A 26,493-nucleotide genomic window follows, 5' to 3' on the forward strand; every position below is an offset into this window, starting at 1 on the left:
GGGGAGGACCAAGCATCCTGGCATGGTGGGTAAACCTGTGGACTGGGAACTAGGTACTTGAGTTTGGGTCTCAGCTTTTCCTGGGTTCACTGTGAGCTTTGGCCAAGTCACATCTCTCCGTGCCTTAATTTCCTTGTCTGTAACAATAACCAGAACTGCCATGCAAGTGCATATGATGTCATCCTGGGCTCTGGGCTGTGAGGGTTCCATAGATTACTGTTCTCACAACTACCTTTTAAAGGTCATTTAATTCTCACAACAAATCTGGGAGGTAGGTATTATCTCCCCATTTTACAGAAGAGGAAACAGAGGTTCGGAGCCAAGCGACTTGCAAGATTTAAACCTGGGCTTTCCCCTCCACCATAAAAGAATGAAACCAGATGCCCTCCATGAGCTGAGCCCCAGTCACCACTCCTCGCTGAACTCAGACTTCTACCCCACACTAAGATCTTGGTCCCTGCAATGAGTTGAACCCAGATCTGTCATCCCAGCCTAGGCTCTGGCTGCTTTTCGTCATCTGCTGGGCTCCAGATGGACACTGGTGCCAAATGAACTTCCAACCCAGGCTCCACCACTCACCAGATGTGTAACATTGGTCAAGTTTCTTTTACTCTCTGTGCCACAGTTTCTTCATCTCTAAATGGAGGATGGTAATAGCACCAGCATTGTTTATGAGAACGAAAGGAATTTGTATGTGTAGAGTGCTTAGAACGGCGCTTCAGTAGCAGGATTAAACTGTTTAAAATATTATGAGGGATGGGATGTTCCCCGGGCTCTGGGCTCAGCCTGGAACTCAAGCAGAATGGACGTTTAAATCGCTCCGTTGACAGCAATTCTGCCTCCACAGAGCCCCCGGCTGTGAGCTCAGTCTATGCCACGGGAGGCAAGCAAGCTCCATTTTAGAGCAGAAAGGAGCCAGAGCTGAAGGGGCTGGGGGGCCGGGGGGGGGGGGGATGCTGGGAGCTTCCTGGGATGAGGAACTGCCCATTGAAATCCGGGTGTCTAGGACTGGAGAAAGAATGGATGCCGGGGAAGGGTTGGGAGTGATGGTTTTGGTGTCGGAGGTAGGGACGGGGTGCTGGGATGAGAGTCGCTGAAGAAAGGTGTCTCGAAGGCCGTGGGACTGAGGTTGCGGGGTGCCCGGTTCCCCAGAGGCTTCGGGATCAGAAATGGGGCTGGACTCGCCGAGTCCTAGACCGCGCGCCCAACTCTTTCCGTGGCGCATTCCGGAGCCGGTCCCAGCGCCGCGCAACCAGTCCCCGCTCCCTCCGGTGAAATTGCCAAATTAAAATGAATCATTTGGCCCATAATGGCCGAGGCGCTTATCGGGGGCGAGCGGACCCGCGGCAGTGCCTTATCTCGGCGGCGCACACGGCCCCGGCGCGCCTCGGCCCATGCTAACGAGGCCCAGAACGTGAGCGGGGATTAGCGCGCGTCGCTGGAGGAGCCTGGGCGCGCGGGCGGGGGACGGGGACGGGGGGCGGGGGCGGGCCTCCGCACTGAGGACCAGGCCTCAAAATGGCCACACGCGTCCCCCCGTAGCGGCAAAACGTGAGCATTCTGGCCTTTTTCTAGGGGGAGGCAACCTACGGCCTCCCGCGGAATTCCCCGTCAGTTCCTCTCTCCCTTTCCCCCCGCTGGCAGAAGAAGTCTTCGCTCCTTTTCCCTGGGTTTCTTTCGATGGGGGGCATTTTCCACGGACGCCCTCCGCTCGCCGCCGCCGCCCCTCCCGCCACGGAGACTCTCTTCCTTCCTTCCCCTTTTTCCTTACGCAATATACAGAAATGCGCGAGGCGGTGGTTGGTTTTCATTTCTTCTTGGTGGTTGTGTGCATGCGGTGGGATTGTGAGTGCGTGTGTGAGCCGTCGGCAATGCTGACTTCTTCCGAGTGTGGTCTTCCCAGGCGATGGGCTGTGTGTCCGAGTGTGATGGTGTCCGCGCCCTTTGGGTTGTTGATTTGGATTCTTCAAGCCCTTCTGCGTTTTCATCGTTGTATACAGTTATGCTCGTTGGCTTTCTCGACACGGGTCTGCCTCTGGGTGTTGGGTTGTGTGGCCTTGGCGATTGTGTTTGGGTGGTTTCGTTGTGTCGGGCGTGTGTGATCCTGACTACCTTAGGTGTCTGTCCGTGAGCGATTGCGTTGGACTGATTTCGTTGTGGCGCGTTGGACAATGTGCGGGCCCGACCATGTCGACTTGCGGGGCAGTGTTGGGTTGTGTTTACTTTGCTTCCCTTCTGTGGGGCTGGACCGTGTGTGGTCCTGTCCATACTGGGTTGTGTGCTTGTGTCCTTTAGAAGTGCATTTGCAAATCGCTGGGGGGTGGAGGGGAGGGCGAGCAGGAGATGCGGCCGCAAGTTGAGGAGGCGGCAAGGGGGCGGGGAGAGGGATTTCACATTTTATTCCAAATTATGATGTATTCGGAAGCCAGTGTTGGCTTGGATGGGCAGACGGAGCCCGGTCGGCGGCTGCTCTGTCCAGAGGCCAGCCTGTGCCCCGGTGTTCGAGGGGTTTGTTAGAGTGGGAGGTTCTTCAGGCTCGGAGCTGAGCAGCGCTCGCCAAGGCCCGCGCCTTCAAGCCGGTAGCCGCCGGCTTCGGTTTCCGCCGCACCCAGGCTTCATCCATTTCTGGTCAGTTTCGCGGGTACCTCGGCCGGGGTCTGCGGGAGAGGCCTGGAAAAGACAATGGGCGCATTCTCCAGGTTTCGCGCCTTGGGTGGGGACCCTCGGGATAATCTCCAAAGAACACTTTCCTATCCCCTCCCCGGGTGAGCGACATTGCCGCGTGGGTCAGGTACACGTCGCGTCGGTGACCCCGGCCAGGCTTTGTGGAGGGATGGGGTTAGTGCTGCCCTCGCTGCGAAAAAATGGATTTTGTTTTGCCAGTTATTATGGTTACTGATGTCGTCGCCATCATCCTCATCCTCATCGTCATCATCATCCTTTTTAATTAAAGTAATCGTTCAGAAGCGAAGCGGCTTGTCCCTTTTAGCTTCTTTGGAGCGATAACAAAGCAGCGCCGGTTCCCGCCCCCCCCCCCCGCTCTATTTTTTAAGTTGCTGAGCTTGGGGTTGGGAGAGAAAATGGAGAGAGGGACGGACACACAGACTCTGTCATAAAGCAAAAATTAACCCAACCTAAGATACGGGACTGAGTGAATTCTCCCTTCTTCCCACCCCTCCCCCCATTTCGATTAGAAGAGGAGAAAGAAAATCTCCCGCATTGGACTGAAACTGCAGGGAAGAATTATTCCTGTATTTCTACCAAAGCTGGGGTAAAAAAAGAGTCCTTTGGAATTAATCCAAGGCTTCGATGTGTAATCATAAACTGGACAATTTAGGCAAAACAAATTAAAACCCTTCGGAGGAAAAAAAAAAGCAGCCTAAATCTCACTACACTACACCCTGGGAAGCAGTATTGGATTTGTGTTTATCCTTCCTCCCTTTGCCTTGTTTATTGCTGCAAGGAATTACTAGAATTCTCCTTTACTCTGCTAGTCTGAACACTGAAAAATTGAAAATCATTGTGTGGGGATGGTTGAAAGGAAGATGGGGGCTGCCTGTGTTTCTTTCTTTCTTTCTTTCTTTCTTTCTTTCTTTCTTTCTCAATGGGAAGAAAAGAGGGGACCTAGATAGATCAAGATATCTCTCCCTCCCCTCCCCCATCCTCTTGGATCAGTGCTGTTCTGACTCCATTTCTCTGAGAAAGTAGCTTTTGGAATTGGGTTCTGGTTTCGCTTTGGGCTAGAGGTGGATATGGAGAGAATGGGGGCCTTGGAGGTTCTGCCCCACAGATCAGGGTCTGAAGACTGGAATCCCCTTTTCCAACACACATTTCCCACCCACCCGTGCTAGGCGTTGTGGCTGCTGCTTGGGCCTGACCCGGGTTCCCAAGCCAGCCAACCGCATAGACACGTCAGTGCTTAGAAAACAAACTCGGCTGGCCGCACTGAACCAGACATCCCGGTTGGAGGGCCCGAAAATGTTCTGGCAGTCTGTGGAGAGCTCGTTTTTTTTGTTGTTGTTGGAGTAAATAGTTATTCCTGATTGGTCAGGTGTAGGGTTCTTTTTAAAGGGGGGCTGGGGGGAGGCTTCAAGCACCTGCAAGTTGGGGGCAGAAAGCTGTTTGCAATTCCCTGGGCTGGTCGGCGAGGACATGAGGTAATTCCCAGCCATTGACCCCCATTTCTCTCTCTCCCTCCCTCTCGCCCTCCCTCTTTCTCTCCACCCCCATCTTTCCTGGAAACTCGCTTTGGGCGCGGCAGACTGCCCAGGACCACACCGTGGCCTAACTGCTGGTCTCTCAGCGAGAGAGGGGGAAAGCAAAGACCCCAGTCCACAACTTGGACCTTGGCTCCCGCCCCTCTCCGGCGGAGTGGAGATCCTATTCAGAGGGGCCTGTCTCTCTAAATATGCCCCAGGTGAGTTTTGGGGGAACAGTTATCGGTGGCAACAGTGTCCAGGAAGACCTTGGGTTCCGGCCCGGGGTGGGGGAGGCTCAGGACAGAGGCCAGTCCGGTCTCCGATTGGGTGAGGGGAGGACGAGCCCAGAGCTGGGAATCCGGGATCCGTGCCTCTGTGGTTTCTAGCGGGACCCTTTCTTTTTTCAATCCTGGGTAAAAACACCTAGCTGGACTTAGCCCCCCAGGCCGCTCCCATCAGTCCTGCTCCTGTGCTTGCTTCACAAGGCTCCTAACTCTGGGGCAGCTATTTCTGGGTGGTGCAGGCTGCGTGTGCCTGGGCCGCTGGCAGGAAGAAGGCCCAGCCATCCTGGCTAGTGCAGTCCCAACTCCGGTGGGCCTTGACCGGGGCCTGAGGCCTAGAGCGGAGCGCCGCTGGAACACTCCTCCACTCTGGTAGTAGCAGGGAATATGGTTCTGTTCTCGCGAATGCAGCGCAGGCTTGGGGCTCCCTCGGGGGTTCGTTCGGGTGTGGGTGCAATATGAAGGGCAGGAAGCTAGCTCTTACCCCAGGTACCAGCGGAGGCTGTTTTCACATGAGAAATTTTCCCTGCCCGGAATTGGGAGCTGCGGAGACCCCGTTGCTGCCCCCCAGGAGCTCCTGGGATCCCTGCCTTGTTCAGACTCGAACGGAAACGTTGCGGCCATCTGGCAACAGGAGATGAGGATCCGGTGTTGGGGGCTGCGAGCTGGTTCTGGGCCGCACAAAGACAGAGGAGTTGTAATGGTCAAAATAGTCTAGTGCGATTCTGTTCAAAAGCTTCTCCCCATTCCTTTGTCTTCCCCAAATAAAAACAAATGAACAAAGTAAGAATCACTCGGGCTTTCCTTTCAGTAATCTTAACCAAAGCCAAGTGATTGGGGTTAGTCTCCTACAACCAGAGGTGCTTATGAGTCCGCTGTTGGCTTCTTCTGGAGCATGGACCCTTGGCATGGGTGATCCTGGTTGCAGAACAGCCTGCCGGGTTTTCCTAAGGTCCAGGGATGGGCGGGGAGAGGTCGGCCACAGACCCTGGGGGCCAATCAAAGGTTTCTCACGGGGAGCCTCCGAGATACAGATATTTATAGGCCTCTGGGGAGGGCATTTGGGGCCAGAGTCAACTCATCTGGAATATGTGCTCCTCTTGCCCCTTGGGGACCCGCGCCTACATGAAGCCTCAGAATTAATCAGAGGGTATAAATGTGTCATAAGGAGAGCTTGAACTCAGTCTGGTGATTGCAGTGTGCACCGTTGGTCACTCTGGTTAGAAGCTGGGGCTGAAGCACGTGTCACCGGGCACACAACGGTGTGTGGGGACAGTAAGGTAGGGAACCAGCACCTTGGGGGTTGTATATTTTGCTACAGGATGGTATATTACTGGTGCATTTCACTGCTGCAGGGGAGCCAGGAACACCAGACTGGTATACCTCTGGTGCATTTCTAGTGGCTGCAGCGTCTTGGCAGTCCCATTCTGTGGATACAGATCTATTGTTTCCGCCATAATCGTAAACTCATTTCCAATGAATCCTTGTGAACCCACTGCTTTTGCAGCTCATGTACACCAGGTCTTGGGGAATTCTGTTGTCTCCAGGGCGAGCCCCTGGAGCTGGCAGACCCAGTGCAGAAGTGCAATCTGAATGACAATTCTCCATCAGCTTGTGTGTCTGGTGGCAATTTTGCTGAGCCCCGAAGAGGTTTCAGAAGGTTGGGTCTCTCTTCTGGAGCTGGAGGATATTTCCCAGGCCAACTCTTGTCCAGAGCGGTGCAGTGGCAGAATGGCTGCCGCGAGTGATTAGATGCCCTCTGGTTGGGGATGAATTGGATTTTTGTGTATTTTCTGCTATAAAATATCCCAACCATCTAATTCAGAGAGCAGAAATCTTCTTTTGGACATCTTATGAAGCCTGTTGGGTTGATTATATATGTATTTTATTAAAAGAACTCACAAGCATCCCCAAACTGCAGACCCAGAGTCTCATGGTTTTTTGGTTTTCATTCTTTCGGGAGCCTGGCTCTATTGACATCGAAGCAGGGCGGTGGAAGGCCCCCAGTCAGTGTTAATGGGGACTGGAGCCTCTGTGGTCACCCTGGTGTATGGTTGTGGAGAAGAGAAGGAGTGTCCTCAGCCCCAGGGATATACATGGGAGGGGGTACACAGGAGGATAGCTCAGACAGAGTGAGATAGAAGTTCTGGTCCCGCTCTGTGGCTCTGTGGCCAATAGGTTCATGTGACCTTGGGCAAGGCATTCCCCTGGATGGTCCGGATAATGTTTACTTGAGCATTTGCAGGTGCTTTTAAATGCATAAATGAGGTATTGCCCCCATTTCCCAGAGGACAACACCACGGCAGGAGACGGGGATGGAAGAGTTCAAGGGCCTTCGTGATACCTCTTCCTGCTCACAGATGGGAGCCTAGACCCCGGTGGCCTCAGGAGCATTCTGAATGCTGAGGCTCCATAGCCCTTCAGCCAAGCCTCCCTTCCAGACCCCACCTCACTTGAGTCCAGCTAGGCAGAAGGAGGTGGAGTGTGCGGGGGACGTAGGGCTAGGATCATTTTCTTCCTTCCCAGTGTCTCATCTCTGGTCTCGGTGGGAGTAAAGGGCCACCGGGGTTTCCAGCAGCTGCCCAGAATACACGGTGTATTTGCTTACTACAGACAGACAACCCCTGCAGGGGGGTGCATATGTGTTGAAAAGAGAGCAAGAAGCGCTGCCAGCTGTGGCACAGTGGACCCCAGGCCCTGTAGCCTCCATTCCCTGAATTCCCTACTTGCACCCCTCCCAGGTTTCTGGATGTGCGGGCGGCAGGCTGGGGGCAGGTATTGCTGAGGGTGGTTGGAAAAGCACCCCACCTCCGCGCCACAGTTTCCCCGCCAAAACCAAAAGGGGGGCGGGAAGAACATGGTCAGGGGATTTGTTCCCTCCTCTTCCCTTGCGGCCTGAGCAGGGGGACAAGATGGTATTTCTTTCTCGCCTCTTTCTACATTTCCTTCCTTTTCCCCTTTCTGTTTTCTTTCGCTGGCTGTATTCCTTTTCCTCCAATGCCTGTCGTGTTTTTCCATCTCTTCAGTCTCTGTGTCTCCCAGGCCCCTCTCCCTTCTCCCAAACTAGAGCCCCCCCCCACTTTCTCCCTCCTGCCCCAGCCCCCCGCTGGGCCTTCAGGCCCCGGGGGAGGGCGTGTGTCCACGTGGCGCTAAGTTGGTCCGCCTCTTCCCACGTCTCGGTGCGAGAATTTCTCTGAGCCCTGCACCCCCTTCACCCACCCCTCGGTGGGCTGGGGGCGGTTGTCAGAGCGGGCGTCCGCTTGTCTGTCTGTCTGCCCGCAGGATGACGGAGCGGCCGCCGAGCGAGGCGGCCCGCAGTGACCCCCCGCTAGAGGGACGGGACGCGGCCGAGGCCCGCATGGCCCCTCCGCACCTGGTCCTGCTGAACGGCGTCGCCAAGGAGACGAGCCGCGCGGCCCCCGCGGAGCCCCCGGTCATCGAGCTGGGCGCGCGCGGCGGTCCGGGGGGCGGCCCCGCCGGTGGGGGCGGCGCCGCGCGGGACTTAAAGGGCCGCGACGCGGCGGCGGCGGCCGAAGCGCGCCATCGGGTGCCCACCACCGAGCTGTGCAGACCTCCGGGGCCCGCGCCCGCCTCGGCCCCCGCGGAGCTGCCCGGCGACGGCCGCATGGTGCAGCTGAGCCCACCCGCGCTGGCGGCCCCCGCCGCCCCCGGCCGCGCGCTGCTCTACAGCCTCAGCCAGCCGCTGGCCTCGCTCGGCAGGTCAGGGCCGCGGCGGGAGGGGACGGGGTGGGCGGGCGGCACCCCGGGAAGCATCCTGCCGGGGCGCCCCTTGTGCCCCTTGGAGCGACCGCGCTTAGCGGCGGGAGCGCAGGAAGGGAAGGGAGTAGTAGACCCGAGGGCGGAAAAGTCTGCTCGCTGGAGCCGGTGCGCGAGCAGACGGGAGCCCTTTGTGGGAGTGTGCGTGTGCGCGGGGCCGGGGGTGGCGTGCCCCGTGCGTGTGCGGCCTGCGTGGGTGTGCGTGAGCCCGCGAGGGGTCCACGTCTTCGGGCGTGCAGGCATGTGGCCGGCAGTGAGTGGAAGCGCGCTGGCTGTGCTGGGTGTTGGTAGTGTGTGCGTGCGTGGTGGCTAGTGGCCCGAAGGGAGCCGCTGGAGTGTGAGTACCGGGCAAGAATGTGTCTGAATGCGCTCCGCTGTGAGATTCTTCTGGAAACTGCAGCCCTCAGTGGACAGGTAAGAGATACGGAGCTGATGGTCGTTGCAAGAGGGTTCCCTCTTCGGAAACTGCTCCAGGGCGCATCTGGGGACTGGATCCCTCCCTCTCCTCCTGAGCCCCTCCTGACCCCTCTGCCCCTCGGCCGGGCTGGGCAGGGCGGCGGTGGGGGGGGGGGCGCGGTGTATACCCCTCTCGGTGTGAGGGTGTCCATTTTCCTGCTGGGGCCACTGAGATGCGGGGAGATAGAGGTAGAGGTGGCGCGCAGACAGGAAGATGAGGCAGGGGTTGATAATGTGGGCCAGTTATTGAGTCTGTGGGAGACTCCGAGAAAGAAGCCATGGAAAGCACAGAGTGGGTGATGGGGGGGGCATGTAAACAGTGGTGAGTCAAGGTTTCCTTTCTGTTGAATGTCGGCGGCCCCCAGGGGACCCCCGATGAAGGTGGGGCGATCTGGGGGGAAAGGGATGGTGTGCCTTGTGAGGGGCTAGAGTTGCACAGCACACAAGGTATGAAGGCCACATCTGCCTGTATGAGTACCTGTTTGGGAGGGGAGGTGTCTGGGGATCCTGTGCTTGTACCGGGAAGGGGAGTATGCCTGCCTGTGAGTTGCGTGTGTGTTCATTATTGCATTTGTTCCATGTGTTCACTTATCATTTGTGTGGGGGGAGGGGTGTGTGGGAGTGTGGTCCCTCCTTCCCTTGCTTGTCTCACCGGGGAGAGAGGGTGGGAGCATTCTGTGAGTGTGTTTGGGTGTGTGTGTGATGCTCCTTCTATTCCAAACTCAGGTGTGAAGGGAGCAGGAGCCCCCTTGTTTTCCCAAGGGTGGTGGGAGGCTCAAGAACACGTGGGGAGGATCGCTGAGGAGGCTTTCTCCCCTCCACCTACGTGTGATCTTGTGATCTGCCTGCTCCCTCCCACAGTGGGTTCTTTGGGGAGCCAGATGCCTTCCCTATGTTCGCCACCAACAACCGAGTGAAGAGGAGGCCCTCCCCTTATGAGATGGAGATTACTGATGGTGAGTGTACCTGCTTCCACCTTTGTGTCATCCCTCATGCTCCTTAGAGCCCCTTGAAGGTGGGATCCTTGGGCACTACTCCATGGGTGTCTCACATAGCTGGGTTGGCTGCCTTGGAACCCGAGTCTGCCAGAATCCTCACCCTGCAACTAGACCTGGGACTAGGGGAAGTCATGGGCGGGGCTGGGGGCCACCCTCATGGTCCTGGGAAGAGGGAAGTGGTGCTGAGGACACACTGAGGCATTTAACCCAAACCCCTGGAGTCAGTTGTAGTCCCCACTATAGCTCCGTTCCAACCCCTGGCAAGAATCGCAGGCGGAGGGCAGAACACGTGGTGCTCCCTGCCTCTAAGCGCTGCCCCTCAGGGATTTCGTGCACCTCCCACGTCCTTTTTGGAGTCTGGAGTCTGCTCCCTGCCTGGAATTGCACATTTAAGGGCCTTGTCCCAGGACCCTATATTGTGGGGCCATCTCGTCTCCGTTCCACACCCAGAACTGAGAACTGGAGTTCCCTTCCTGACATCCTAGATTCCCCAAGAAGGTCCTTGGCACTACTACAGTGAACTACCCGAGTAATCTTTGGCACTTAGCTTGGGGGAAGGGGTTGGATGAATGGGAAATTTGGAGTATCCCTTCCTTCTCCCCAGTGTTGATCTGATGCAGTAGATGGGACCCAACACCAGGGGGCAGGAGAGCAGGCTCTTCCAGAGCCCAGGACTTGGAGCCAATCCCTGGAGCCTCCAGTGCTTCAGCCTGGCTGGGGCCTGGGGCTCCAGTAGGAAGGACACCTGAGGCCTTGAAGCCACACTGGGTTTATTCAAGGAGCCAGTAAGAGGGATATGTATTGAGCTGGAGCTTCTGGAGAGGAGTCCTCTGTGGTGTTCTGGAGGGGAGGGGGCCTAGAGTCTGGACAAGGAACAGGCCTCATAAGACCTGATCAGCCTGGGATATGGGGTGTAGGTCCAAGAGGGAAGGGTGATGACGTGTCAGTGCTGTTAGGTTAGAGAGGGGAGGTGGGTATACCAAACAGGAAATAGGCAGAACCAGTCCCGAAGTTCCCCAGGGAAGAGGCATTTTTTGCAGAGGGCAGAGGCAGCGAGAATCAGGCATAAAAGAGAGGAAGGAGGAGAGGGGCAAGAGGGTGAGGATTTGGGGGGAGCACAGACGTATAGGGAAACCATTACTCATAAATGTCACTAACATTTACTGAGCACCTACTCAGTACCTGGCCACGGAGAGTCAGAGGGTGCAGAGGGATGGACAGACTGGGGGAAGAGGAGGGTGTGGAGAGGTGGGAGGTTCTCTGGGAAGGTGCCAGCGAGGAAGAGGCAGAAATGGAGGTGAGAGGAGGGTATGTGTGTGGGGGTGCAGAATCTGTCCATGAGACTTGGAAGTCAAAGGTATAACCAGAAAGAGTCCAAAGAAGTGGCACTAATTCGAGGTGTAAAGTCGGGACTTGATGTGGATTCCTACTGCTGAACTTTTCTGGCTCTCAGTTTCCTCATTTGTGAAGTGGGGAGAGTAATTGCTTCCTTACAGATTGCTGAAAGAGTACAATGGGGTAAAGTGTTTTTGGGGCCTGGCTCAGGGTAGGTGCTCCTTCTGGAGTTCTGTCTAGCTGTAGCTGTGACAGCACTTATAATGCCCCTCCTCACCTAGGAGCTCCCTAAAGATCAGTCAGCATTACCATGGAGCAGGGACAGTCTTCTCTATGTCACAGCTGAGGGACACCCCTCTGTCTGGCCTGGAGGCCAAAGAACATGGAGTTATTTCCTCTGCAGCAGCCCAGGGTAGGACTGCCAGCACAGTGCTGTTTTTCCCAGCTTGGGTCTGGCCTTTGGCGAAGAGTGCATTGGGCTGGGGCCTGTTGGGGTTTAGAAAGACAGCTTTCAGAGGCACAGTGGGCAGGGAGTGAATGATCCGCTCTGAGAGAATATCGTGTGTGTGTATGTGTGCATGTGTGTATACGTGTGTATGTGTGTGTGCACGTCATGTAAGAGAGACAGATGATGAAGCTAGAAGTGCTTGCATGGATGAGCTGTCCCAGCCTCAGTCTCAGTGGAATGAGCAGTGGGTCTTAGGTGATGCCTTGACCCTTCCTCTCCTCGTCTCCCCTACTCAAGTTTCCCCATTCTGAGGTCTGGTTCTAGGGGTCATCAAAGAGGGCAAACAAATATCCCAGGACTGGGAGTTCCTTCAGTGCACAGAGCTTCCTGATGACTGCTGGGAGCTTGGCTGTGTGCCTCAGTGTTGGGGAGGGAAGCAGTCACCTCAGCCCAGGAGATCAGGAACACTTGCAGGGCCCTGTTCTATTTTCTCTGGCTTTGGGCATCCCAGGTCAGGCTTGGATATTTTGTGCAGTGCTTTGAACATCATAGGTGCTCAATACATGCACGCTGGTGTCTGCTACTGCTCCACAAGTCTTAGTATGTGAATATAGTCTGAAATTGGTCTAGTCTGTAATCAGTGCATTGTAGACATGGAGAGACTGAGGCAGCCCCCAGACACCTGCTCAGAGCCTCAGGCCGTGCCTGTGCATGGCTGTCTCTCCACTCCTCTCCTGGGGGAGAGAGCCCACAGGGTGGGTGGGCCCTTTTCCCTCTTGTCTGTGCTCTCTACGCCATTCCCCCTCCTGCCAGCATGATCAGTTAGCAAACATTTACCAAACCCCTGCTCTGGGTTTGCCATCACCCTTAGTATAAAGTCCCCACCCTGACTGCAGAGACTTATGGGGCCTAGATTCAGCCTACTCTGATCACAACCACACTGATTAGCCAGGCTGGCTTCAGCCATTTTCCAGCTCAGGGCCTTTGCCATACCATTCCCTCTTCCCTTCCTGTGGCTGCTGGCTCTTGTTTAGCCGTAAGTTCTTACCTTCTAGATGTCACTTTTCTCCAGTATGCCATCCCCAACCACCTCAGCTAAATGTAGTGGCTCCTTTCCATATTTTATTACATTCCGCTTCCTGTTCATTTGTTATTTGTTTGTACTTGTTCATCATCTGTCATCACCATTAAAATGGAAGTTCCGTGAGGGCAGGGACCCTGTCTGTTTTGTTCCTCATGTTCCTTGGTGCCTGGTTATTAGTAAATAACTGATGGTTGGATGATAATAGCTGACATTTATTGAATGTTTTATCTGAGGCAGGTATTGTCTTAAGGACTTTACCTGTGTTCGTTGTTAGATCCATATGACAATCTTGTGACTTCAGTTGCTAGTATTACCTCCATTTTACAGATGATGAAGCTAAAGCACGGGGAGTTTAAGTAACTTGCCCAGTCACTCTCTAGTGAGTAATAGTCAGGAATCATCCCGGAAAGTCTGGCTCCAGAGTTTGTCTTTCTGACTAATGTGGTATGGCCTCTTGGCACAATGAATGAATGAATGAATGAATGAATGAATGACAAATGGTCCCTGTCCTCAAATGTTTCACAGCCCAGACAGGGCAACAAGCATAGACACATACAGCAATGATCAAAAGTAATGGAGATCAGGCAGTTGGAGGGCCGTGATGGTTGGTGAGGTCTGTCCCAAGGGGTGGAGGGAAATCCTCAGAGAGGAGGAAACAGATGAACTGGGCTTTACAAGCTGAATAGGAGTTTTCTAAGTAAAAGGTAAGGGAAGGCGTTCTGGGTTTCCCCAGTTTCCCAATGACTGGTTTCTCTTCTTCCCCACAGGAGAAGGTGCCTTGGGGCACCTCCATTTCACCGTTTTAACTCTTGTCCCCCTACCTCCAGGTCCTCACACCAAAGTCGTGCGACGCATCTTCACCAACAGCCGAGAAAGATGGCGGCAGCAGAATGTGAACGGGGCCTTTGCTGAGCTCCGCAAGCTGATCCCCACACATCCCCCAGACAAGAAGCTCAGCAAGAATGAGATCCTCCGCTTGGCCATGAAGTACATCAACTTCCTGGCCAAGCTGCTCAATGACCAGGAGGAGGAGGGTACCCAACGGGCCAAGCCTGGCAAGGACCCCGTGGTGGGGGCTGGTGGAGGAGGCGGTGGGGGAGGGGGCGGTGCACCTGCAGACGACCTGCTGCAGGACGTGCTCTCCCCCAACTCCAGCTGTGGCAGCTCTCTGGATGGGGCCGCCAGCCCGGACAGCTACACAGAAGAGCCGGCACCCAAGCACACGGCCCGCAGCCTCCATCCTGCCATGCTGCCAGCCGCTGATGGAGCAGGTCCTCGGTGATGGGGCCAGGGCCACTCAGGACCGGCCAGGAGGGCAGCCTCAGGCTGCTGGGACCGTGGGCTTCGGGGCAGGTGGGGTGAGGATTGGGCAGCTCTGAAGCAGGGCAGTGGACTTGACGAGCCTTCCTTGATGTCTGAACTTTGGGAAGTCCTAACTGCCCCGGCTGGCTTTCCTGTTTCCTGACTCAGTGGTAGAACAGAAAAATGGAGCAAAGTGGTAGGTACTTTTTATGAAGACGGCACGGTCTTCCCCTCCCCCAAATCCCTAAGACTTTAAAGTAAAGAGCTCAACTGGCACTGCTTTTGGCCTGGAGCTTGGGAACCCCCGTCTTTGCTGAGACTTGGGGTTGTCGGCTCTCCCCTGGGGCATCCAGCAGCCTCTGCCTTGCCTTCAGCACCACCCCCCCCCCAAGCTGGCTAGAGTGGCTTGTGTGGCCACTCTGTCCAAATATGTAGGTACCTGGTAGCTGCCCATTTCTGGGTGAGCCCCATCTTCACCCAGGCCCATGTTGGTCCACCCAGCTTGCCAGCTGCCACAGAGAGTCACGAGCCTCGAGGTGCCTTCTTCAGGGCCTGGTTGAAGAAGATGGCCAGTGGACAGCCTGCTCTTGACTAGCTGGGCCAGAGGGTCAGAAAACCCAGTAGCCCTTACTCTTGCCCCAGGATCAAAGCTCTGCTTTCTCCCCACTGAGACTTGCCTTCCTGATCCTTGTGGCTGTGGGGACCGAGTCTGTAGCTGGGAGCATGCCCTGTTGGGCCTCATGTGAAGGCAGAGAGAGGGAAAGTGATTAGAATGAGTTGAGCAAGAGCTGTTTAGGGCTGTGGGTTCACATCCCGATGGTGTCTCAGAGCTTCCTGCCTGTATTCTGAGCTCCCCATCACTGTTTGTACGGTGAACGAATGCCAGTGTGCCGATGGGCATGTGCTTGTGCTGACAATGGATGCACAGCCCCATCTGTGTGTCCTCGCAGATGCTCAGAGGGACCTTTTCACCCCCAGGAAGTCTGCTTGCTGATGGTCTGGTCTGTGTTCTGAACTCAATTGAGCACAAACCCTGTCCTATGAATTTCTGGCATTTGGGATTTTTGCTTGACTTCAGTTACTGGTGGGATCTTTAGGTCTTGATAGGACCCAGGCGCCAGCCCCCTTCTGGGGCATGGGAAATCCAGAGACCAGAGACCAGGCCCTGGCTGAGACCCAGACATATGCACAATCACTTAGCAGAATCTTCAACACCCCTCGGTTATACAGCTTTCAGTCACCTAGGGTGTGTATGGGAGGCTGGCTTACTGCAATAAGAGTGTCCCCCTCCAAAAGTTGTACATGAAAGTTTTGTAAATCAAACCCTTATCCTTCATCTTTTAAAGAATTACTACTGCAAGTCCTTTTGTAAAGTGAAGAATTTTTTTGTAGAGTGGACCCACTGTCCTGTTGATCTCTTGTGTCAATCCACATGGTGGGACATGGTTTTCTTAAGGCCAGGCCTGCCTGTGGCATGCATTCCAACCCCGTGGAACAAACTCCACCCAAGTCCTGTATACCTGTCATTGTACCCTCAAGTCACCGCAGCCATCTCCCACCAGGCTCTGCCTTTGGGGTTAGAGGGAAAACAATCCCTTGTGGTGAAGGACCTTGAGCACAGCTGAATGCAGATGGCATGATCCCTGCTCCCTCCCCTCCTTCTTAAGTTGTGGGGTCCAGTTTGTGAGTAAGGGGGGAACATGGTAACCCTTATAGTACCATTCTCCATCCATTTAAGACCCCCAACATCCTATTTTGGTGAACTTAGGATTGGTTTCTTTCCAGTACTTGGAAGCTCCTGTGAGGAATCCCATCTGTCTAAAGATGGAGCCCCTGTCCTAGGTCTTAAGACTCTACCTCCTGGCAGAGTAATTTGACTTGGGAGTGAAAAGTGGCCACAGTATGGATGAGTGGAGACGATTTAGGAGATGATCACATATTCTATCAGGAACTCAACCTTCTGGCTTCCTCCTCTCTCAGACAATATGGATGTTACCTCTCTCAATGTCAGTTTCTCATAAACACCCTGGTTTGGCCTGTCTCCTAGGGCTGTGGTGTAGACTGAGTGGAATCATGAAAGTAGCATTTTGAAACCAGAAAGAACCCTTCTGCCCTCAATATCATTGCTGCAGTGGGGTTTCTTACCCTGAATACAGGGCCTGGGCAGTGGGCCAGCCTGCCTGACTGCATAGCATTTGAGTAATCTAGGTTCCAAACCACTTTTGCCTGAATTATCCTGATTGTCCACATTTCTCCAGATTGACCTCATTTTCGTTTCCTTCCAAGGGGAGGCACAGGAGTAAGAATGGAAAAAGATACGGGCGGAATATGTAAAACGTAATACAGCTTCCCCAAACTGGCCTGGGTAGGGAATGGTAAGGCTTCATGTCTTTGCAAGACCTACAGAAGATCCAAAATTTTCATTTTCATGTCCAACTGCGCACCCCCCGCCCCACCCAGCATACCCTTCTTCTTCCTCTGCCTCACCTGTAAAGAGATGGCAACATTCCAAGAATCATATCTCTGCAAAGGGAAGGAATGTAAAGGAAAAAAAAAAAAAAGTGTGGAGAAGAGAGATGATTGTAATGACCGGAGGGATTCACATCTTTTCAGGAAAATTCACGTGCTTTTATTGGTGGTGGCAACGACAAGATGGTACAACCTTTATCCTATTCCGAAAACAGAACAGAGGGCACAGCATCTGTAGTCAGCTGACAACTATCTTGGCCTTTGGGGCTGGTCTGGTCTCGTACTTGTGATTTCGATGGTACGTGGCCCCCACCAAAGGCTTGCCCTTGCCCCTGTACATAGCGCGTTGTCCCTGTGGGCGGGCCCAGCACTTTCCGTCAATGTTGTACTGTACGTGATGAGTTGTGTTGGTCTCCGCATTTTTCTGCAGAAGGGGAGTAACCGCTCCGGGTACCTTGACCTTTGTACAGCCGGGAGGCCAACACTGTGGGCGTGACTCTTTAGCGACAAAACCCTTGTGGTGATGATGTGTGTATATATATAAGGATATATTGGGAAGATTTCTAAATAAAAGTTTTACAAAGGGTCCTGGACTCTGTACTTGGATCTTGCACCCCCAGGCCTGAGAGTTGGGACATTAAAAGGAAAGGTCTGACAAGAGTCTGTCTCCCTGGATATAGAGGGGCCTCCAGGACTCAGCTGTTCCCTCAGGGTGGGATGATCCCACCCTGAGGCTCCCCGCCTTAGAGGTTCCATTCTTTTCCCTCTCCCAGGCCTCACAGAGGGGGCCTCTTATGAACATTGTGTACCTGTACTTGTGGCGCAGGGCCACCCCACAGGTGGCCTCCTCTGTGTGCTGGGTTCAGCCTGTATGGCTGGGGCAGTGGCTTTCCTCATTAAGTTCAGGACAGATTAAGGTCTCACCAGAGGATGGTCCCAGGTGCTCTGATGACTCCATGGAGGCTGCGGCTCTAATACCTGACTCTCGAGGATTGGGGGGTGCAGGTCTCATGTGGGGCTCAGGGACAGGCTGAGGCTTTGGGAGAAGTGATCAGTGAGGGGAGGCTTAGGAATGGAAATGCCGTGACGGACAGGGACTCTGGGTTCGGGGGGCAGAGAGGGCTCTGCATATGGACTGTTGGAACTTCAGGGGCCTCAGTGGGTTAGCATTTCCAGTGGAGTACCAATCCTTCCATGTAGTCGTGTTTTTTGAGCCCTACTACGGGCCAGGTATCATTCTAGGTACTGGAGATCCAGCAGTGAAGAAAACCAAAATCCCTGTTCTCGAGTTGCTTGAATTCTAGCAAGGAGATAGTAAGCGCGCACACGCACACACACGCATATTAAATATGCTGATTATGGTGTTGATACAGTGAAGTTACAGCACATTAGAAGGTGATTAGTAGCAGGGAAAAAAGATGTGCCCAGAAGGGAACTCAAGGGGCCCCTGGATGACTCTGGCTCCTTTGGGATTAGCCTTGCTCATCTTGCCAGGCTTTGATCTTGGCTGCACCTGTCCTAGGAAGCTTCCAACCATAATCTAGGAGGGCCAGGGCCATGCAGAGCTTGAGGGTCAAACTCTGGCCTGTAGGGAAGCTCCTGAGATTTTAGAAGACTCCCAAGTATGCATCTCCCTGGCCCAGGGCAAGGAAGCCTTTGGGAAGATAGGAAGAGGAGACTTGGTCCTGGGGCAGGAGAAGGGGGTTCGGGTGGTGAGAGAGGGGGTGGAGGAGAGAGAGAGATGCATGTTCATGCAAGCAAGAGAGTGACATTTCGGAAGCTATAGTGAAAGGGGGTTTGGGGTCGAGGAAGTGGTTAGCCAAGACCAATGCAGTGATAGCCGAGGCTCTGGTGAGGATGGCATCTGGGGAGGAGGAGAATGGGAAGGGAGGAGTACCTATTTCCAGGAGGATCTTTCCCAGGAGAGGGCAGGGACTCCATTTACAGAGAGGTGAGGAAGACCTGACTCTGTGGCCACCAGGCAGAGTCTGTGGGGCTATTGACTGCCCAAGTGGGCCAGGCCCTTGGGGATCGCTTGGACTAGTGTCTCCATCTTTAGATAGGAAGACTGAGGCCCAGAGAGGAAGAGTCTTCCCAGGGCCACACATCCCATGGACAATGACAATAGTGGCAGGCAGGGCAAGACTAGACTTCCTGCCTCCCAGGACACCTTCTGCCCACCTCAGGGAAGAGACCATGTTCTCGCCATTCCGCCCATTCCACTATTTGCTTTCTCCGCCCCTATTGTACTCACCTTTCTGTCCTGGCTGCCATTGTGTTTTTAACTGTTCGGTTTTGCACTTTTTGTTTCTATCTATCATCTGCTTCCATCTTCCTTTCGTCTGGCTAAATTGTCCCCAGCACCCAGAAGTCTGTCCTGACTCTATGGGGCTTCCCTTCCCTCTGTGCTCACTTGTCTGCTTCCCCAATCAAACATGAGCCCCCTGAGGGCAAGACCATGCCTGATTGGTCTATTGGCCTCAGTGCCCCATGGCAGACCTGGCATGGGATCCTTTCAACATTGACTGAATGAAGAGGTTCCCACGTATGGAAACTCCTAGCTCAGTGTTGAGGCCAGCATGGAATGAGAGGGTGGGTGGGATAGGTATGAGGCTGGGTCATCCCTACAAAGATGCCTCCTGCAATGTTCTCCCCCACCCCACCCCCACCCCGGCCGAAAACCACAGCTCTGAGCTGGTTGGGGCAGATGGACAGCTCTGCTCTTGGGGCTGCTTCTGTTGGTGGGGAGGCGGGGTGTGAGCTTTCTGGGGCTGGGCCCCAGTGGCCTGGTTATCATACTGGACCTGGGTGGGGCGAGGTGTGGCTGATGAAGATCAGGAGGCTGTTTATCCCTGTGCTCATACCAGCCCTGCCCCCTTGTGCTGCCCACTCCCCCTTCTCTACGTGCAAAACAACTAACGGTGCTCTCTCTGGCCCTGTGGCTGATGTGAGCCAGGCCAGCACATCTGACCAATGTGCTGAGGACAGGCCATGGTGCTGGGCCATCATGAGTCAGAGTGAAAGGAGTAAGTCAGGACACCCAGAGCATCCTCTCTGTTGTCCAGAGAAGGAAATGAGGCCTAGAGAGGGGATGGGGTTTTACCAGTTACTCAGGATTTGAATTCAGGTCTGAGTCCAAAGCCAGTGTTCACTGCCCTTCAAGAGAGGAAGAAGAAATAGTCCCTAAGTAGTTGGGTGTTTTTAGAGCAGACAGGCCCGTGCTGTGCTGTAGAATCTGCCCAGGACCATGAGCAATTGGTGGGGGCACTGGAGAGCTTGCCTATAGCAACAGGCTCAGCTTGAGGACAGGCAGTAAGGACAGTCGATGTGGTGTCAGTTCAGGAAGGGAGAGGTCAGGACATGGGTGGGATTGAGCAAGAAAGGCAGAAAGAGAGGCGCTTTGTGGGCCACAGAAGGAGCCTAGGCTTGGGGTCAGACTTATCTGGGTTTAAATTTCAGGACTACCACTGATTGTACTGCTGTGTGACTTTGGGTAAATCACTTACCCTTTCTGAGCTTCAGTTTCCTCATCTGTTAAGTAAAGGTATTAACTCCCATCTAACAGGGCTGGCATGGGATTTCAAAATAATCTATATAAAGTGCTTGTGTTTTATAGAAAGAGCCATTGTTATTGCTAGCAATGGGTTTGGGACAGGGCTATACCTGGGAACGGCAGAAGAGAGAAAGAGGGCAGAGAGGGAAGTGGGAACACTAATCATTCACAGCAGCAGGAACTTCTCTGGACCCGCCACATGCTGGGCGATGCTGGGGGGCCAGCAAGGGACTTTCCCTGTCCCCTTGTCCGAAGGGGGCACGAAGGCTGGGTGGAAGCTAGGTGGAGGGGAACAGATCCAGAACATTACAACCCCAGAGGAAAGTGTTGTGAGAGAGAGAGGCCCGAGGGCTGAGGGAAGTCTGGCTCTGGCCCTGCAGGCCCAGGGTAAATGTTTGCTGAATTGAAAAGAGCCTGGGGAGGAGGCTGGAGAAGGCTTCCTGAAGAAGGTACCATTTCCCGCCCGCCAGGTGCCTTTGCCGGGAGGCACAGCCTGTCCTGAGCTCCAGCATCTTCTCTTAATGGCAGATGCAAGTTGCTCCGGGGATGTTGGTCCTCCCTCCTGGGTGCCCTACTCCTGCCAGACCACCTGGGGTCAGGCAGGGCTGGGCTGCTAGAGCTACCTGATGCCCACTGTGACATTCCCTCTGGCTCCTCCTTTCTCTCGCCACTCACTTGGTCTGAGCCCTGCCTCCCTCCCCAGCTCCTGGCCTTCTCTGTCCACACAATAACAGGATGTGATCCGTTCAAGAGAGGAAGTGGGGAGGACGGGCAGTGCTGATAGCGCATTTCTGACTCTCTGACTCTCCACTCCACACCTCCCCTCCCCTCCTCCCCTCCGGGCTGCCTTCCATGAGGCTGCCTCCTCCCCAAGGCCCTGCCTGCTTTGAGAGGGATGAGTTTGGGGTCTTCCGGCTTCTCAGGCCTGTGTAAGCCTATGGAAAGGTACACGCTGGCCCACTGTAAGGCCTGCTCTTCAGGCTCCGGCTTTGCTGACCTGCAGACAATTGTCTGAGACACTGAGACTCAGGGAGGCTTGCCTGACAAGTTTTGGACTCCAGGGTATTTTCTGGAGCAGCTGGAGCATGAGGGTGGGCAGGTGAGTCCCTCTGCCTCCAGATCAGCAGGGCTCCACCCACACACCTGTTTCCTTGTGGGCCTGATCCAAGGCAGTGGGGTGATAGAATCAATCAAAAGGGCCTCGTCAAGCACTGACTGTGCTCTGCCTTGCACAGTGTGGGATAGGCTGCACAGATGGGGAAACTGAGGCTCTGAGGGGCAAAGGGACTTGTTTAAACAGCATGAGTTAGGAGATAAGTTGGAACCAGAGTCCAGATCTCTTAACTCCCAACCTGGAGCTGTCTCATGCCTTTAGGCCGGCACTGTCCGATACAGCTTTGTGTGATGATGGCCATGTTCTGTGTCTGCCCAGCTCAATATGATAGCCGCTGAGCACATGCCGCTATCAAGCACTCGAAATGTGGCTAGTGTGACTGAGTAACTGAATTTTTAAGTTTGTTTAATTTGAATTAACATAAGTTTAGACCTGTTAATATGCCAGTCCCCTAGGAAAGAGCAGATTTTCACCGAGAGAGGCCGAGGGACCCCAGCCCCAGACCTGGGAAGCTCAGGAAGAGGAAGTGGGTCACTGAAGGTTAGCCTCACCCACCTGTGCTCAGTGTCTACAGTTTATAGCAAAGGGCGAGGCTTTTGGCTCTGCTATCACACTCTGACTCGTCCCAACAACCCAATGCAAGAGGACAGTCACTCCTCATTTTACAGATGAGGAAACACAGAGGTCAGAGAGGTTAAATGATTTGCCCAAGGTCAAGTGGCTAAGAGACAAACCCAGCTGGGATTCTGATCCTGGCTGTTTGGGGAGCCAGTTCGCTCACCCCACTACAGGTGAACCCCTGAATACAGCTGGGATCAATGCAGAGAGGCACCACCCAGTCCCAGGCCATTAGGATGGGACTACTTGGAGTGGAAATCGGAGGGCTCCCCCCTACATTGTGGGAAGGGAGGTTTGGTTATGTTATTCTGTGAGCTCCCTGATTTGGGGAGACGTGATCTCTCCTGACTCAGCTTCATTGATGCAGATGGTGGTTTGCAGATAACGTCCCCTCTCCCTAGGCAACCCCCAACCCCTTGCCATCCCATAACTAGGCCCCACAAAAGACCCCTGCCTTTCTGAGACCCAGTGGACCTACGGGACCAGGGTGGAAAACTCTTTCCCACCCCATGCCTGGTGACAGCTCAGCCAGCTGCGACCTGGGAGCCCAGGGTCCTTCGCCCTTCCCAGCTTACCCTCTGCAGCCTGGGACCTGTGGTGCTCCTGGGTCCCAGGCTCTGCAGGATCTCGGGAGGCTGGGCCTTCTGCCCTCTGGCCGTTCCCACACAGGCTGGCCTTGGTTCCTTCCCTCGTGCTCCGCCCCTCTCTCCAGCAGTCCCCAGGGCACTGCGCTTTCAATGGGCTATCGGGCTTCCCCATCACTCTCACGCCCCTCTCCATTACCCCTGAATAGGTGGGATCCAGACAGACACAGGCACTCCCAGCCCCAAGCCCCCAGGCAATCTCGTCCAGGACCGCCTGGGACCTCAGATCTCTGCTGCAGGCTACCTGCCCGACCAGGCTGGAGACTTAAAGTCCTGGGAAGCTGAGTGTCGTGTCTGTTTTCCGGCAATGGCACGTTCTAAAGCAGCTCTCTGAAGTGGCTGCCCCGGTTTAGGATGCTAGGATTTGACCCTGAGCCTAATGACAGGTCTCTAAGACCCCAGGAGTCATCGTTCAGGACTCGTCTGCTTCTCTGCTTCCATTTGGCTCTTTGGCAGTCCCAGCAGATTCTGTGGGGCGATGCAAGGAAAGGCTGATGGGGCTGGCAGGACAGGGCCGTGGTTGCCTGGCGTGGTTAGTTTCTGAGGAGGGGGGGCAGGGTTGCCCACAGGCCCCTTCAGGGTCCACATCTGCTTGGTTGGGGCCTAGCCAAAGCTGGGCTGGCCTGCCCAGTTGCCAGGCGGGCAGGCTTTCTGTATGATGCTAATGAGGGCTGTGGCAGGCGAGGAGGGGGAGGCACAGCTTTTGTCCTGCACTTGTCCTTGCTGGAGGGTCCTCAGAGAGAGACAAGGGGCCTCCTCACACCCAAGTGGCTGTGATTAGCCTGCCGTCACTCACTTTGATGGCTCCGAGTGCTCTGGGGATGTGAACAGTTTCAGGGAGGGAAGGGGGAAACAAGCATGGTCCAGGGAGTGTCCTAAAAAATCAGGCCAGTTCAAGACTGGAGTAGAAAGTGCTGTGCCCTCCTCTGCCCTCCATCCTCCCTTAAGGGCCTATTGAGCTCCCCACGTGTTTCATGTGCACTGTCTCTTAGTTCCCACCTCTGAGCATTTCCCTGGCTCAGGTGCCTGCCCTGAATGCCCCATGACAGGTGCACTCCTGTGTGTTCAACTACCTCAGATGCTCAGATGCTGCATCTGCTGGATCCGCCCCCCCCCCCACCCCTGCCCCTGCATCCCCCTGCTGAGGGCTGGGGCCTTCCTTACTTCTGAACTCAGAGCCCCTTGAACCATACCTGGTGCCGCTTGCCCTGGATTGAGTCCCGGCCTCATCTCCCTATCCGTGAGTTGCCCAGTGCTGGGACAGGGTGTCACTGGTCACTGGCGGCTCCGTCATGCCCAGAGTGTGTGGGTGCACATAGGTGCTCGGTAAATATTTACTGAATTATTTCATCAGGTCCTCGTGGTGTGTGGGCACAAATGGGTCATTACGTTCATTTCATTAAGAGCATTTCCAAATCTATGTGAAAATAGAGAGGATAATATAATAAATGGCATGCATCCATCACCAGCCTCAACAATCAGCCACGTGGGTAATCTTGTGTCATCTATACCTCCATCCTTCCCCATACTCCCTGTCTTCACAATGGATTATCATGAAGCAAATCCCAAACATCATGTTATTTCATCTGTAAATTCAGTTAAAATCTTTGTTAGTTCTTACAATTAAAAATATCCATTGAACACCCACTCTGACTGATTGTGTGCTATGCTCTGGTAAATTCCTACTCATCCTTCAAAGCTCAGTTCAATGGACACCTCTTCCTAGAAGTCTTCCCTGATCTTTCCTACCCCTTTGGGGACTTTAATAGTGCCTTCTCCAAGGTTCCAGTTGTATGCTTCCTTCACGGCACTCATGGCTTTTTAGTAATGGATTTGTTTTTAACATGAGGAGGAAGTATAATGTAATACTTGAGAGCTTTAGAATCAAATAAATGTGGATTCAAATTCTGGATCCACTTACTTTCTGAGTTTAATTTCTCCGAAATTGTCTGTGGTATTGTCTATGGTAAAATGGGGATATAGCACTCACGATATTGTGAGGATTAAATGGGCTGTGAGTCCGCAGCACCTAGCACAGTGCTTGGCGCATAGTAAGCATTCCTTCAAAAAGTGCTAGCGTTTCTGGTGTTACAGGTGTCTCTGGACTGAGCTGCAGGGCAGGCCCCAGATGCTTCCTATGTGTGTCCTGGCACCTGGAGGGCCTCTCTGGAAGAGCATGACGGGGGCAGGCTCCCATTAGCCAGAAAATAGACAGACTGGGCTCGGCCATAACGTCCTAGTGCCCCTGCCTGGCCAGGGACAGATACTTTGGCAAAGAGAGGCTCTGGGTTAACTCTGCGCTAGGTAAGGGCACTAGTAAAAATTTGGAAAAGTGACTTAATTTTGCCTTTTAATGCAGGTTTATTTTGTTTATTAAACATTTTTAAATGTTTATTTATTATTTTGGAGAGCGAGAGAGATGAAGCATGAGTGGGGGAGGGGCAGAGAGAGAGGGAGACACAGAATCTGAAGCAGGCTCCAGGCTCTGAGCTGTCAGCACAGAGCCTGTTGTGGGGCTCGAACTCACAGACCATGAGATCATGACTCGAGCTGAAGTCAGCAGCCCAACTGACTGAGCCACCCAGGCACCCCTATTTTATTTATTTTTAAACTATGAGCTTTTTTTTTTTTCCCCCTCTCTCCCAACAAACATTTCTTGTTATAGAAACTCTGGAAAGAACAGAAAGAGAGGTAAACAAAACAAAACAAAAATCATAAACTCGGCCCAGTTCACCAATGAATGTTTTGTTGTATTTCCTCTCTTTAAAAAAAAGTCTGTATTTGGGGGCACCTGGCTGGCTCAGTCAGAGGAGTGTGAGACTCTTGATCTCAGGGTTGTGTGTTTGAGCCCCACGTTGGTTGTAGAGATTACTTAAAAATAAAATCTTTAAAAATATATATATATTTTTTCCCCCAACCATGAAATTATGATTGCATTATGTTTAACTTCTGTGTGAAGCTGCAGGCTTTTAAAGTAATTTTCATTTCGAAGGCCAGAGTCTGACTTTCAGACCAAAGCTCCAGATGTGAAATGTGCAGATGGTTTGAGTGTGGCTTCTTCTACACTGACTTAGAGGTGGTGAACATGTGGCCAACAGAATGTGCCCATAATGCCTCTTACTGCCCTGCTGGGGTTTCTGTTCAGAAAAAGGACTGGTTTGGAACAGGGCAGTATAGCTCAAACACTGGACGTTGTGTTTAGATCTGGGTGCTCCTAACATTATCAAGTGTCTCCTGCTACCAGGTGTTCAGATGCCTTACTCTCTGACCAATCCAGTGCAGCAACAGAGGCTGAGAAACAGAGGCTCAGAGAAGTGGGGAGTGGTGCCCGGGTCACACAACTTGTGCTGGGTGAGGGTCTCGACGCTCAGCTCATTCCTCCTGGGCCCCAGAGACGTCACCATTGAGTCCACTCACCCCTCCCTGCCCCTTCCTGTACTCTACCTCTCTCTGCAACCTCACAGCTCCAACTTGCACACCTCTAGTGACGGGGAGCTCATCACTTTACAGGGGCTTCTTTGCTATCACTAGATACTCTTCAAGACAGGCTTTGTCTCGGTGAACCAAAAACAGTCTCTCTGTGAATCTTCTCATCCCCAGCTCCATGCTCAGAGGGCACAGAGGATGATTTTTCTCTGGTCAAGGACAGCCCTGCAGATAACTGGAGACAGAGACTCCTGAGAGTGCTCCTTTTCAGGCTGAAAATCTCATCTTCTCCAAATATTTCATAGACTAATGGCAAAATTGATAACCAGGGAAGAAAACAGTGTTTGTTAGGGTGAAATAAAATCAGTTACATGACTCCAAAGGTCCTGAAATGTGGAGTGCACCTGATGCCTGTAATTTGATCCTAAGTGGTATAAAGGTGATATGTGTTCCTTCTTCATTTTCCTTTTGATTCAGATGGAGATCCACTCCCCAACCATTCACACAGGCATTTCTTAGGGCTGGGTCCTAGCCCTACTTCTCATCCCTCCCTATTCCAGCCACATCAGCCCTGCCAAGGCCTCAGTTACCATCCGTAAGCTGCTGAATTCTAAGCTACCACTTCTGGCTCAGATCTCTCTCACACACCGAGCTGCATCCTGAGATGTGCCCTGGGTGCCGTGAACTCAGATGATCTGCCCTGGGACCCAGCATTTGGCTCATTGCTTTTTGCTTGTCTCATTCATTAGCCCTTGAGTGCCACTCTGGAGAGTTTTGTTGAATGAATAC

General features: G+C 53.8%; 1 protein-coding gene across 20 annotated transcripts; it reads left to right on the forward strand.

Annotated features, from left to right (window-relative positions):
• Window positions 1–16,935, forward strand: TAL1 (TAL bHLH transcription factor 1, erythroid differentiation factor). 20 transcript variants are annotated; one of them, XM_047082865.1, is made up of 7 exons: window positions 1,461–1,551; window positions 4,262–4,417; window positions 4,627–5,760; window positions 7,763–8,200; window positions 9,575–9,669; window positions 13,406–13,612; window positions 13,734–16,935. In XM_047082865.1, exons 4-7 carry the CDS (start codon window positions 7,764–7,766, stop codon window positions 13,955–13,957), a joined length of 963 nt encoding a protein of 320 aa, XP_046938821.1. In that variant the 5' UTR covers window positions 1,461–1,551; window positions 4,262–4,417; window positions 4,627–5,760; window position 7,763; the 3' UTR covers window positions 13,958–16,935. The 20 variants fall into 20 exon arrangements, with proteins under 20 accessions (XP_046938810.1, XP_046938808.1, XP_046938809.1 ...); XM_047082857.1 differs by having other exon boundaries at window positions 4,627–4,852; window positions 4,970–5,760; window positions 13,406–13,955; XM_047082858.1 differs by having other exon boundaries at window positions 4,627–4,852; window positions 5,024–5,760; window positions 13,406–13,955.
• The last annotated feature ends 9,558 nt before the right edge of the window (window positions 16,936–26,493 follow it).

The sequence above is a fragment of the Lynx rufus genome, unplaced genomic scaffold, assembly GCF_022079265.1.
Source record: "Lynx rufus isolate CCGP_SWC_20201006 ecotype Redwood Valley unplaced genomic scaffold, mLynRuf1.p SCAF_2, whole genome shotgun sequence".
In the NCBI taxonomy this organism is placed as follows: Eukaryota; Metazoa; Chordata; class Mammalia; order Carnivora; family Felidae; genus Lynx; species Lynx rufus.

Bases quoted from the DNA above. Each gene is read 5' to 3' on its own strand.
- TAL1 (XM_047082854.1), top strand. From the start codon at position 7,764: ATGACGGAGCGGCCGCCGAGCGAGGCGGCCCGCAGTGACCCCCCGCTA. The intron at 8,201-9,574 runs GTCAGGGCCGCG...TCCCTCCCACAG, and splicing joins CCGCTGGCCTCGCTCGGCAG to TGGGTTCTTTGGGGAGCCAG. The intron at 9,670-13,405 runs GTGAGTGTACCT...CCCTACCTCCAG, and splicing joins TGAGATGGAGATTACTGATG to GTCCTCACACCAAAGTCGTG.